This window comes from Amphibalanus amphitrite, unplaced genomic scaffold (genome assembly GCF_019059575.1).
Source record: "Amphibalanus amphitrite isolate SeventyFive unplaced genomic scaffold, NRLGWU_Aamphi_draft 000726F_arrow, whole genome shotgun sequence".
Taxonomy (NCBI): domain Eukaryota; kingdom Metazoa; phylum Arthropoda; class Thecostraca; order Balanomorpha; family Balanidae; genus Amphibalanus; species Amphibalanus amphitrite.
In genome coordinates this window covers 77,081-90,804 of record NW_024882220.1, presented here as the reverse complement: position 1 = coordinate 90,804, position 13,724 = coordinate 77,081, and the positions used below count along the sequence as shown (strand labels likewise).

The window sequence follows — 13,724 nt, the reverse complement described above, 5'->3', positions numbered from 1 at the left end:
CCTGGCTTAATTTTCAATCCCACATAAATCGCACTAACTTTCAGTGATGCTCCGTCATATTCGCTGACTAGCTGGTCGGGCGCTCTGAAATTGCATACCCGTGCTTTGCGAACTTTGGTCGCGGAATTGAGCACAATGAGTTTAAGGCCCTCGTGTGATTTGTCTACTTAATTCGAAACTTGACTCGAGCCGTATGTCAATGTCAGGGGGAGCCTAATGGCGTCTTCAGAAGTCAGGGATGACCGCAGTGTTGGAATTCGGCCTATTCCGGACTTGACGAGGCCCGGTGCTTGTCGTCACAAAGTAAATCCTCGACATGGGGGTTCACAGTCTCGCGTCGCGTCCGTTCGTGCAAGGAAACGTGCTATTGTTGCAGGTGTTCCGTCATGTTCCATGCGATAAAATATTTCATAGGAGCATATCGGCTTGAGGCAGGCGCTGGAACAAACAATGTCTTCAGTCGTGAAAATCGTTTGGTACCTATAACACCGTCTTGGCCAGTCTCTAGCGTCATGCGATGTAGTGCCGACGAGGCAACAACAGTGATTCTCAGGCGAAACAACAGAGTCGTGGTAAACTCCAGAACACTCAGCCATGCATGAAAGGTGCCAGACTTTTGTTTCTAAGAAGTGTTTGGTATCGTTGCGATAACCTTCCGCTCGGTGCTTTCCTCGGTACCAAAGATAACTGCGTGGTGCTTTCCTTTGTGACCATTCATAGTTTCCGCTGCTGCGCAGCTGGCAGTGGCCGTTTTTCCTCTGCGACTGGCCCGGATGTCACGTGACATGACTCGGCGGCCGACCCTGTGTTCTGGAGACATTTGGAGCGCTCCGCCCTGGACTGTCATGTCTGACATGACTCCGCCCTGAGTCCGACTCGGCTGTACTGACTCGCCCATGCGTGACTCGGAGTCGAGCCCCTCCCGTCGCTGTTGCGCTGCTCCGATGGCATTCCCTGCACCCTCCCTTCAGGACCCCCGGGCTCCCTCCCTCCCTCCCTCTCTCCTTCCCTCCTATCACGCCTCTCAGGGCACGCTCCATGGCTGGTCTGCTGTGGTATCCCCTCTGTCCCCTCTCTGCTCCCAGCCGGACACTGCTCTCGTCAGTCGACTGTGATTTAGCACGTGCATATTGTCGCGCCAGGGCGGAGGCGCCGCGCCGAATTGCTGGCACCCTGCCGCGCGCGACCACGGGGCGGCGCTAGGAGGAGCGGCGCGGCGCCGGGCGGGGGCAGTGCCAACAGGTTTTACGTGTGTCGGCGCGGCTGGTCTCTGTGCAGTCAGAGAGCCGCCCACAGCAGCCGGCCAGGGCGGGGAGCGGTGCTCACATCGTGATGACCGAGCTGAGTGCGGCTCTGGCCGACCGACACGCCGACAACTGTCACCGTGCGGCTTTGCTGGCACCGGACCGCAGCTGGTTAACGAGCTTCCTTATTTGACAGAGGCTCTATTCTGGCTGGGCGTTGGCTGGACTGGTCCTTTTCAGCGTACCGAACATAACCTTTTCATTACGTTTTATTGCGGTGGTGTGTGAGCTCTGGCGTGCTCTCTGGAGGCGGCTGCTGAGGTCGACCTTTACTCGACCGTAGCCAACTGCAGCCGGCCGTAGCCGGCCGTAGCCGGCCGTAGTCGACCGTAGCCGCTGACGGCTGCCGTGCTCTGCGTAGGAGACCGTCGAGCTGTCGCCGGCCACGGCCGGGGTCCGTGTTCCAGTCACGAGCCACCGGCGGCGCTCATGAAACATGCATCGCCACGATAGGCCTCGGCAGCCCCCGGTCGAGAGATCGGGCTCGATCGCCGACTGATAGCGCGGCGAGCCGGTGCGTTAGTGCCGAATAAGCAGCCGTTTGTCTTTGGCGGTGACTGCTCGTAGATAGCTGGCGATCGCTGCCTGCCAGGGAATCACACCGATCTGAGACAGCTCGGCCTACTGCTGACACATTGACGTACCGAGCCGCTGACAGTTGACGGCGGGGGCGCTCAGTGGCCTACCGTTGGCTGCTGCTGGCGAGGGGCTTTCCAATGTGGACAGAAAGTCCAACTGTCCGCCGTGGAAGACATTCCCGACTCTCCACCGTGAACAGTCGATCCACAATCGTCTACCGCCAGCCGCCCGATGAATGCCGATAGCTCGAAGCGCTGACCGAGGAGCCCTGTTCTCCTCCCATGATGAATGCTGGTCCGTCCGCGCCCTGACGTTCACAGCCGCATGGGGCGGCCGGGCTGTCCGGTCTCACCCTCTCCAGACCCGTCCGATCGGCGCAGGAGGTCGGGATCGTGATGGGGTGTGGGTGATCTCCGTCAGCGGGCTGCAGCTGCACTGCAGCCGCCTCAGACTGACTACACAGAGCTCTGCTGCATGGCTCAGCCGCTGAATAGCCATCGGATGAACGTTAGTTTTGGTTGGAGATATTTGCTCGATGCACACTCAAGCATCCTTGGTGGTTCGATACTGAATCTTTGTCACCGGGAAAGACGGGTTTGCCGGCAATTTCGTTCGGCTGTTTTACAAGGTGACGTAGCTTCTAATAACGACTTGCATTCCTGTTCGTGTAGCGCAGAATTAAAACCGTATAATGTGAAAACGTATGAAAGCGGAATGTGGACTCAGAGCAGTATGGCTTTGTCAATTTGGGAAGGAGGACTTAGGGTGCTTAAGGACCTCTATTTATAGGGAGGGTGAGTCGGAAGGGATGTACAGGGTGTCTCAAAAGTTCGTTCACACATTTCCCATGCCAATAAAGCATACAAGAACCGGCCAAAAGTATACAATTTTGGTGTCTGTGTGTACACTAGACAAATATGCATGCTTTGACAACTGATTAAGAAGGTTGGAAACCAACCCTTTTGCTGTATCTCCAAAATATTTGCCCATACCGATTTTTGTTGCTCCGTCAGCTGCCGGAGGCTGATAAAAGGTTACCAGCTTTCAAGCTCTTGCAGGGGAATCCCCTGCAGTTTCTGCGTCGGATTTAGTTTTGACTAGCTCCCCGGCAACATCTGATTTTCCCTGAAAGCCGACAGCTTGCATGGACACCATTCTTGAGTATTTTGTAGGCATTCTCTAGCGCTAACTCCTTCATGAATGACTGGCGCCGACATCCCAAGCGCCATTTTCCTTTTCAAAACGACCCCAGTCCTGAACAAACGGGAAGTGCCAGGAGTAAATTTTTCGCATCATATGGTAGCAGAATGTGTCGGACGTCTGTTTCTCAGACACATTGTGCAAATTTTGCAAATTCCAAGCGCTCGTCATTCCCCATGCCAAGACCTTCGCTCGGTTGCGGAGTGTTTTCCTCGGGGGATGTTCTGCTTTGTAAACGGCCCAAACCTGTCCATCGTGTGGTTTTATCGGGATTTTGTGTTTAGAAGAAAATTATTCGCTGCAGATCTGCCTCTTGAAACTTCGCTAGATAAAATTTTACAATAACTGACACTTTTGGAGGGTCAGGTGTCCTTGGCATTGACGATTTTTGTGTTATTGTCCCCAAAAATTAGCGTTACAGATATTATAAACAATTTTAAATTATAATTTGTCTTTATTTTACGATGACCTGCACTTTTTTAAAATGGGTAACCTCTGTCTGTGACCTTCTTGCCAGTTTTCAATAGTTATGACCGCATTTTCAGCTGCTTTCCGGAACACGAGTCTGCTGTCGTGCGAGGGTCGTTCAAAACGCCGTTAGTCTCGCATGGTTTCGTCCTTCAAAAATTTTAGCCACCGTTTTTATGAGATGATCATCATGTTGCACTCATCCTCGCCGACACTTAGCCATGTGTCATTTCCGACTTAACCATTCCCATTACTCCTGAAACAGAGTTTCACGACATACCCGACTTTGCAACCTACATTTTCGTGCCTGACCCATGGTCAGAGGTGAACCCTTTTTGTGAGCTCATGAAGGGTCGAATGCACTTGAAAACAATGAGACTGCTTGAGGAAGGTTGTCACCAATGCCCATGCAAAATTTCGACTGTTAATTTCTTGTTGATTCAGAATTATTGACAAAAAAGCATGGCTGGTACCTGTGAACGAACTTCTGAGACACCCTGTAGTGTAAGTGAGAGAGTAGATATCCGAGGGAACTTTGTATAAGGAAGGAGAACGGGTCTAGAGGAAGTGGCGTCGCGTCGCCGGTGGTCCGGCCGTCACCACTGTCACAGACCGGCTCCTTACCGACCACGACGGGTGGCCTTTGTCAGAGTGTGGTGTGACGTGCAGCCGCTGACCAGTTTGTGCAAATGAACTGGAAACGTAATGTTTATCAAGGATACCAGTCGCTGCAGTGTGCAGACTTCTCAGACACAGGCAAGATATGGATCGCCGGGAAAGCTTTACAAAACAAAACAAAAGAACACAAAGATGCTCCTACATCATCCGTCGTAAAGCCATCTGTCTCTGCATCTCGGCGCCTGTTTTGCATAGCTTCCACTAAGTCTCTGAGCGTCTTTCTATGTTGATATTGACTTATGTGACTTCCTCGTTTCGAGTCGTGGGAATCTTGGCGTCCCGTCGGAGGAAGCTGGAACGCCGGGGTGGTCCCTGTTTTAACTGGGGTATCAAGACAAGGCGTCCTGTCTCCCGATGTGTCACTCTCTTCATTTCCCTTGTAGCGCTGCTGGGGCCTGGAATATTTCAGCGCGACAGAGGGCTGTCCGGAGGCATGATCTAAGGATTAGCGCCTCTCCACGTTTCCTCTTCCCTAGACAAGCACATCACAGATGATTTCGAGTGGAATGCGAGTTCCGACTTCCGACCACCGCGTCACATCGCTGTTGTCTTGTATGGAGAGACATGACGCTTTCTTTCGTTCATGATTCATAGACGGACCCTTTGTCCACCTCAGCGGCGTTGCGGAGTCGACGCGCCATACGACGTGGCGTATGTTGTGACACGTCACGGTCCGTGATGTGACACGTCACGGTCCGTGATGTGACATGTCACGGTCGGTGATGCGAGAAGCGGAGATGTGTAGCGTGTCACGGCTGGTAGCATCCGTCCCAGGGGGGAACGTAGGAGTGAGGCAGCTTGTTGCTTGTTTGGGACTTCTTGTTGTGACACTATGCTTTTCTGCTGTCTACAGTTGCTCTGTCTCATCATCTGGATCGTATCTGTTGTGTTTGTATGTTCCTTTTTTGTGTCCTGTCCGATGATAACAGCTCCAACATCTTCTATTCTGTCTCATTGTGTTGGTGAAGCAAGCCTGATATAACCCCGCGGCCCGCACCGCATAGGCTTGTGATGATCCTACCGTCATACATATTTCCCACTAGCTTATATCAGACGAACCTCAACAATCGCGCCATACAGCCCGATCTCCAAGCCGCCACTGACCGTTCTTTCCTTTCTGTTTCAGTGTGTCCCCCGTCGCAGTTCAAGCACACGGTGGGAAACAGCTCCTGTCGCGCTTGTCCCGACCACAGCAGCGCTTCGTACGCGGCCTCCGTGCAGTGTCACTGCGAGGCCGGCTACCATAGGGCGGCCAAGGACCCACGAGACGCGCCCTGTACACGTAAGTAGCACAGGGCGCGGTAGCACCGGCAGGGATCCGGGGTCTGGAAGTGTAGAGGGATATGGGAGGACAATAGTGGTTGTGGTTGGATGCATGCGGTAGCCGGTAGTGTTACAAAGCTGTGTCAATAAATTTCAGCTATTCCAGTGAAACGTGGAAGTCAGGAAGGTTTCTAACGTGCCAAGATTGGTGCGATATGTTTTACTGGCGTGTTTGAAGGTCGATGATTTCACCATATGGACGTGCGGTGTGATGTGTTGGCTGCGATTCTGCTGGGCCCGTTCTGCCCGAGCATGTGGGATGCGGGGACAGCTCGTTGCGGGAAAATGGCATGGAAACTGGCCGGATCAGTCAGCATGGCTTACAGCCTCGACGGATTTGTGGTCATATGGATCGTGAGTTATACAAGTCACGATTAAATTCGTTCGAAGAAAAGACCAAATCTGCGACGGGAATAGGTAAGTGTCGCTCGACATCAAACAGCAGCTTTGAAGTTACAAGGTCAGCGGCCATTAATGTCATATCAGGAAAGATATGATCTTTATGTGAGCACCAAATACGCCCCGACGTCCCAAGATATGCGATTTGTCCGAAACCGTGAGTCACAAATAATGTATCGATGTATCTCAAGTTCGGCAAACTACGACTGAAAGTTGCCAACTTTGGAGATGTTTGGGAGGATCGCCTTTTGCGATTTCACTTGCTCTACCAAAGTCGTGACAGACGGAGCTAGTTACGACTGCTGATAAAATGACGCCCTCTTCGTCTAGCACCACAGTGAATCTAAACAATCAGAATGCAAAAACCGACTCTCGTATGATAAACAGGGGTCGCAGAAGCATCTATACCGATGCCTATCTGCCGACGCGGCATCCCATTAGGCCTGATGTATCGCTGAGGACCGCCCTACTGGTTCTTGTGTCTGACAGAGATTGGCATTCAATGCACCGGGGTCGCGGGTACGCCGACATCGTCCATCTAGTTAGGACGATTCGGATGCGTTCTGTCGTGCCGTCTTTCTATGACTCTGGCTACCCGGGACCGACCAGTAACTAGTGCATAGGTGACGGTCTCGTCCCATTCTGTGCCAGGCTGATGCGATATCCTTCTGAGATTTATAATTTCCACAGACTTATAATATGAGAATCATTATACATTCTTGGTTGAAGAGAGTTGAGACCTCATGACCGCTCACGAAGACGTTCCACTTCTCACGGGATGTGTCATTGCGCGCGCAATTGAGTAGCCAAGCACCTCCTCATCGCCCTCCTGATCCTCCAATCGTTGCGCACCATCCGACCGCTCGTTCGACCGACCGCCTGAACGCACGTCGGACTTCAATGTCGCTAGATCGGTGATCATTTCACCATCTCACCACCCGACCGCGCCTCACGCACGCGCCCCGTATCCCGGGAGCGTCCAAACGGGGCCATCACGGCGGCTTTGCGCGGCGGCCGGCCGACCTTTCTGGGGCGGCCGCCGGTCAGCGCGGGTCATTCCAAATGCATGGCGTGGTGTGGTCATGGCTGCTCGGCCATCAGCTATCTCGGCCTGCTACGATCGGCCGCTGTGGCCTGAAAACGCTCCAGATTTGGGGTAAAATAGGCTATTTTCGATAAATATTGCAATATAATATAATGTAATGTAATGTAATGTAATGTAATATATTTTATCACGATATACCTAATATAGAATTTAGCAAGTACCTAAATGTTATGATTCATAAAAAGATATAATTTAATATGATATATAAAGATATAATGTATGGTGAAATAGTTTTGTCGATATGTGAGAAAGCATGCCAGGTCGTGGGAAAGAGGGCGCGGAAAGGAAAGAGTGAGCGGAGTCGGGGGCCCAGCGCAGACGTCACTGCATACTAAGCGCGCCGTCTGAGTCCTCCAATTTCCGGTGATGCTAATTAATGTGGAAATATGAGCACGTGAGTGGGTCATTGACGGTGGAAGGGATGGGGAGGGGAGAGCGGGGCGCGTGTCCCCCTCCCCCGTCCCATTGCAGTTGGGACGTGACACGACTGTGGAGTGTTGAAGGAGGGGGAGGGATGACAAACCGTCACTGATTGGCATGACTCACTGGCGAACCGAGCTAACGATCTGTTTCGCTTTGTGTAGCAGGTTTTTCAGCGTCTCAGCCTTTCCCTGATCTGCTCTGACCTGTTCTTCCCCAATCTAATCTGACCTGACCGGACCTGACCTGCCCTGCACTGCACTGACATGACCCAACCTGCCCTGACCTGCCCTGACCTGACCTGACCTGACCTGCCCTGCCCTGCCCTGCCCTGCCCTGCCCTGCCCTGCCCTGCCCTGCCCTGCCCTGCCCTGCCCTGACCTGCCTTGACCTGACTTGACCTAACCTCCGTCTGTCGTTTCAGAGCCGCCGTCGGAGCCGCAGCGGCCGGTGGTGGAGTTTGTCGACCAGGGTACGGCTGTGCTGGTCTGGCAGCGTCCCATGTACGAGGGAGGACGAACAGACACCACCTACTACATTCGCTGCGCCCAGTGCGGCGGCTCGGTACACTATACTCCGGCTCAGGTGAGTGATGAAAGAGAGCACCGAGAGGTCACCGGTGGGGTGCGTGGGTACACTGCAGGGTCACCGGTGGGGTGACGGGGTAGTCTATGGGGTCATCGGTGAGGTAATGGGGTACATTGACGGGTCACCGTCGCTGGGTAGTGGGTTGGGTACGTTGACAGATCATCGTTGGGGTGAGTGATACATCTTTTAACACTTTTCCCGTCCCCGGCGTATGCTATTATGTCGCCCTTTTGGTCGCTGTCCCCGGTGACCCACAATCATTAGGGAAGGAGATCACGTTCCCTCCCATCCCCTATGGCTGACCGTCGATTAAGCACGTGCTGCCTCATACATGACATACCGGGTCGGATGATCCATACACCATTGTCTGCTGATGAGAGGGGTGACAGCTTTGAGATCCCAAGACCAATGACCATAGTCTGTGAACGTGGACGTCATTTCATGCTCGTGTCGTCATCTCATAAGGACAGCTTTTTGACGGTAATGTGTCATTTTATGCCATATTTATTGCAACGTCTTAGGTTTCCTGTTGGTTGCTCGTGGACGAATGGAGCTTTACGTCAATGTTTTTTTTATTGATAGAAAAAAATGCACACCAAAAATATGTGAGTTTCCGATAAGTTGGTTCAAATTGGGCTCCACCAATGATTCTCATTCTCCTCAACCGATAGTTGTCCGTTTGGGAAAGAGTAGCGCGCTCTCCCAGTCCTAACCCTCTCACTGGACTCCTCCTGTCCCTCTCCCCATCTCCACCCCTTCCCTTGGCTCCTTCCCTCCCTCCATCTTCAGTTCCCGTCGATTGTGTCAAGTGCCCCTCTTGGCCGGAAAAATTGTGGCTTAACGATGCGTCGAGCCAGGGCGCGGTCCGATGGAGGTCAAAGGGTCTACCCGAGCGAATGGAGAATCAGCGGGCCGAGAGGGCAGGCAGCACCCTGATGGGGGGGGGGGGGAGAGCCAGTGGTGGGCCGGGTGGCTGGGTTAGGTATGGAGATTCGTGAAGGGTTGGGACGTGTATGGACTGAGAGGACGAGGGTGTTATGTAATACGTTGGTAGTGCTGAAAAGGTCAACACCGATCAGTAAATTTTTGGGTGTCTCTAGAAATGGGCTCCAGTGTCTGCTTTTTAGAAGGATGTTAGCATCATGCATTGAAGATCAATTTGTTCCTGGTCATGCTTCTTCTTTGCTATGCTGATATGAATTAAGAGTGAATGTAACAGCTCGATTGAAGAGATCTTTTCCGCGACATAGGCATAGCAAGCACTGACATTCCGGTTCACTGACCGATCAGGAAATTCTGGTTTGTCGGAAAATTTACCTTTACGTCAGAGTCAAAGTAAATGGCCCATTTAGAGTGCAAACAGACCACGAACCTGAAACCCTTTCCGTGTCTCTTTCTCCGGAGCCAATTTATGGCGGTTGGCCGCCGTTATCACCGGTTGAATCTGCGCCCGTTCTGTGAAACCGCTCCCCTCCCGGTATAGGTACCGTCTCTGATGGCCCGATCTCCTGGGGTGCCTCTGAGACCCATGGCTCTGGCTTGTGACTTGGTCTTCCGCGCGGCATGCACAGCTTCGATGACATGTGTGGTACATTTGGATCGAAACCAAATGAACTCATCCCTCCCATGATTCTTGATTTGATAGCTAGACCCTTGCTTATTCCGTCACTATTTATCATGTGCAGCAGGAGCAGCAGCAGCGGAAGCTAGGCAGTCAGCCATGACTAATCGTTCAACTCCTCGGTGGGATGACTGACAGAACAATGCGCGCTGACTGGTCACGAGTTCAACTGGAACTGACTTACCCCGTCCTCACATCATCCGTGAAACACAGATCGTGCACATTGCTCATTGATTTTGCCTGTATGACATATTACTGAAGTGAGCCAACTGGAACGGTTGTTGCAACTGCTCGAATGCCGACTCAAGCTGGCACGACACGACTGAAGTTGACAAGATGTTGGAAATGTTTAATTAAACAATATAATATAGATGATCCCTGGCGTCTTGCCCTGAACTCTTCTCGTCTGACGTGTCCTTTCACGGTCTGACCTACCTCTGTCTTACGTTACCTCTGTCTTACCGTGACCTTCGCTTTTCTTCCAGGCGGGTCTAAATACCACAAAGGTGACGGTGATGGGCCTAAGTCCGGTCACCGCCTACGAGTTTCAAATCTACAGCAGCAACGGCGTCTCGTCGCTGGCAGGAGACGACAAATACGTCCAGATCAAGGTCACCACGGAGGCTTCAGGTCAGTAGTGAGGTCATGTCAGGCCATCACGTGTCAGTGGTGCCCACTTCAGGTCAGCTGGTGACTTCAGCTCATTGTGAATGTGTATCCCTGATGACCAAAAGGTCCTCAGGGATACACAAACGTCTGAGATCAGTTTTGAAACCTCAGCGGTCAACAGGAAGCCATAGAGTCAGAGCATATAAGGTCACAAATAAGGTCACATGGGTGACTGATCCCTTCGATAAATTTAAGAAATCATGTCGTTTGTCAACGTCGTCGGCATTTCCAATATCGCTGAAACTGTCATGAGAAGGTTTCAGCGCTGGATTCGAGAATGTCATGACGGCACATGAAGGCATGACAAATATTCAATGATGGGGCGCGGGTAACACGACTTGAGAGATGGCGTTCCCTAAAGTCTCTACTCAGTCATTGTCTTCTGTTATTGATTGCTCGATTCACCATATAACTTCGTTTCTCTCTCAGTGCTGGAAAGCCCCGCCGCTCCTGGCATTTCCCGGTAACCGTCTTCATATCGTGGACAGACTCTTATCCTGCTGTCAGTTCGCCGCTCCCAGCCCAATGTCAGACCGTCAACCTGTCAGACAGTCACAATGTCAGCTATCACGCTGTCAGTCGAGATGTGTGCTGACCTGACAAATTGTCTGCCGGTCAACGTGTGCACCTGCTGACCGACGTTTTTATTACACATGACGTCTATTGCTCCAGGGGCACTGTTTCGATTGTGAATGGCTTAGAAGACATATTTTATTGAATCTGGATGTTTTGAAATCATTTTCATCTCAAATCATAATTGTTGTGGTCTCAGAAACAACGCATTCGGTATCAATTTAATTTGGGGATGCGGCACAATATGACCGTAACCCCTTCTGTGAATTATCCAATGACCCCGTGACCCGCGACCCATATGATCTCCATGACCCCTCCGTGCTGTGGCCGGTGACCCCTTCTGACCGTGACCCTGTACCCCACAGTGCCGTCGATGGTCTCGGAGCTCGAGCTGAGTGCCGTGCGCTCCTCTGAGGTTGTCCTCGTGTGGGACCCGCCTGCCGACCCACAAGAGGAAGTCCTTAACTACGAGGCGCGCTACTTTGTCAAGGTACGCCGCTCAGAGACGTCCTAACTACTCAGTAAAACCGCTCGTCTGACGAAATATCGAGTTAAGGATCCAACGGGGAAGTATGTAAGGTGCTAAATAATGCACTGTAAAAGATAATGCAGGCATTGTGTATTATGAAACAACGACTCAAATTATTTTTACGATGTCTCGGACGGAAATTCGTGGGGCCGCGGTAACAGTGTTTTGTTGTTGACCATCACCGGGGCGTTGTGAAGGCCTGCTGTCGCCCTGTCCCGCGCGTGGTTCCCCATCGCTCTGCCCGCTGCTGCATAAGTAATGACTCGGAGGATTCGGTGACTCAGCCAGACTCAGCTCAGACCAAAGAGCTCCGACCGTCCAGTGAAGGAGACTCGGGGTGGGGGAGAGGGTCCCAGGGGCGGCTGGCTACGTCCCCGGGTGGATAACTGCATTACGGACCCGCGACGGAGGGCTAACTGGTGCTGATCTGGGGGACGGGAAAGGACAGAGGGGACGGGAGGTGTCGGTGGCGGGTAAGGAGGCAGTGCGAGACAAACAGGCGTCTTTGTGGGACCTGCTGCTGAGCCTGTTTTATGTCATGTGGCTCTGTGGTTGAGTTGGATTATGTGGTTACTAAGTGAAAGGGATGGCGGTGCTTTACTAGCGTTCCGTGGCGTTCTCTGGATGCGAGTATGACGAATCGATACGTCACTGGACAAATCACAATCTGTTTTTGACATCTTTCCAACCTTTCTGGGTCTATGTGGCTCGACCTGTGTACGAGTATGACCCGAGTATGACCCTGTGACCCTTCTCCCCGCAGGGCCGAGAATCCAACGCCAGCAGTGTGTTCACGGACGAGCCGCGTACGACCATCTCCAGCCTGCAGCAGCGCACAGAGTACGGGTTCCAGGTGCGCGCGCGCACCAGCCGCGGATGGGGCGAGTTCACGGACCCTGTGTTCGGCACCACCGGCCAGCTGCTCGGTACAGGTGAGCAGAGAGCGGGGAGAGTGGCTGAGAGTGGACACAGTGAGGAGACAGGGCAGGCCTCAGGGTAAGGGGGCAGAGTAAGGGGGCAGAATATAACGTACTCGTAGAGTTCGACTAAGGGTAGGACGATGCAGCTCGCCGTTTTCACTTGGTGCCCGAAAAGTATTTTTGTGTTTCATGCTGAATAAGAATATGTGCTCCGTGCATGTAACACAAAATACTATTATCAAACGAACGTGCCTGCATATTGAAAATTCGCAGCACCCCCGGGACGGCTGCGGGGCAGTGTCGTTTTCGGCAGGCCGGCCCCAGGCGTCGTATTTCCGGCCGGCGACCGCCCCGGAGTGCCGGAAATGTGGCCGGGTCATTCACGGTATCAGGGGGCCGTACCTCGACCGCAGGGGCCGATAGGCCGGTCATGGGGCGCAGTTGAAGAGCTATGAGGTCGCCAGCCAGCCGAGAAAACGATCCGCTATGGCAGTTTGATATGGCGCTGAATGAGAGACCGCATTGGCAGCGAGGAGGAGGTTTTGAAACCAATGAAAAGCCGGAGTGATGAATAGCGGACTCGTGCCATTCAAATTTAATTCAGTTTTATTGATACAGCATCGTCATTTTTATTCCGTCTTACAACCATACGTAAGAGCGCTGTAAAGGACCGCAAAGGTCAAATGTCACTGTTGACCTCCATCCGTCCCCCTCGCCCCCCCCCCATATCTGTAGCCTCTGTGCTCTGGCCCTGGCGCCTCGGGACCATATACATTTCTGGGCTTGACCAGCCGGCACCAATCTGGGCCTTCCAATGGAGAGCCATCACTGGCCGATTTATGTGTGAAATAAATCACCAACGCCGACCCGGAGACGCCAGCCAGACTGGGGAGGAGCGGACAGTGGCCGGACCCTGGACCGGACCGGACCCGGACGGTCCGGAGCACGGTCCGGGCACGGTCCGGAGGCCGGCGGTCTCCATGGCCGCGAGCTCCCCGCTCATGGTGGACCGCTGAGCTAATCCGGCACGAGCAAAGCGCGCCAACGGCTGGGAAGTTGGCGACGTCGGCGGGCACGATCGAAGCTGGGCTGCAGCACAAATCAACTGATTGGATCGGTTTCGGCGCGGCTCGACCCGGCCCAGCCGTAGGTTAGATCTCATTTGCGATTGATGGTCTACTGGGCACTCAAAGCACATTTTCATTCGGCGTTCGCTGCCCCAGGGCCTGCGTTATTCATCTAATCGAGTATCGATAAATCTGTCATACGGGTATGGGTTTTCTGGAGAGGAATACCCGTAGGAAAACTTAGTATCGCTATTGACATGCAAGACGGGATTAGGATATCG

The 13,724-nt window shown here is 52.9% G+C and overlaps 1 protein-coding gene across 8 annotated transcripts in view; it reads left to right on the top strand.

Annotated features, from left to right (window-relative positions):
* The window catches only part of LOC122365261 (ephrin type-B receptor 1-B-like), a 111,977-nt gene that overhangs the window by 85,352 nt on the left and 12,901 nt on the right, over nt 1-13,724 (top strand). For all 8 annotated transcript variants that reach the window (XM_043336299.1, XM_043336294.1, XM_043336301.1 and 5 more), the window contains exons 5-9: nt 5,356-5,511; nt 7,901-8,061; nt 10,171-10,315; nt 11,293-11,417; nt 12,220-12,388. In XM_043336299.1, the coding sequence (XP_043192234.1) occupies nt 5,356-5,511; nt 7,901-8,061; nt 10,171-10,315; nt 11,293-11,417; nt 12,220-12,388 (756 nt within the window). The remainder of the gene's footprint in view (nt 1-5,355; nt 5,512-7,900; nt 8,062-10,170; nt 10,316-11,292; nt 11,418-12,219; nt 12,389-13,724) is intronic.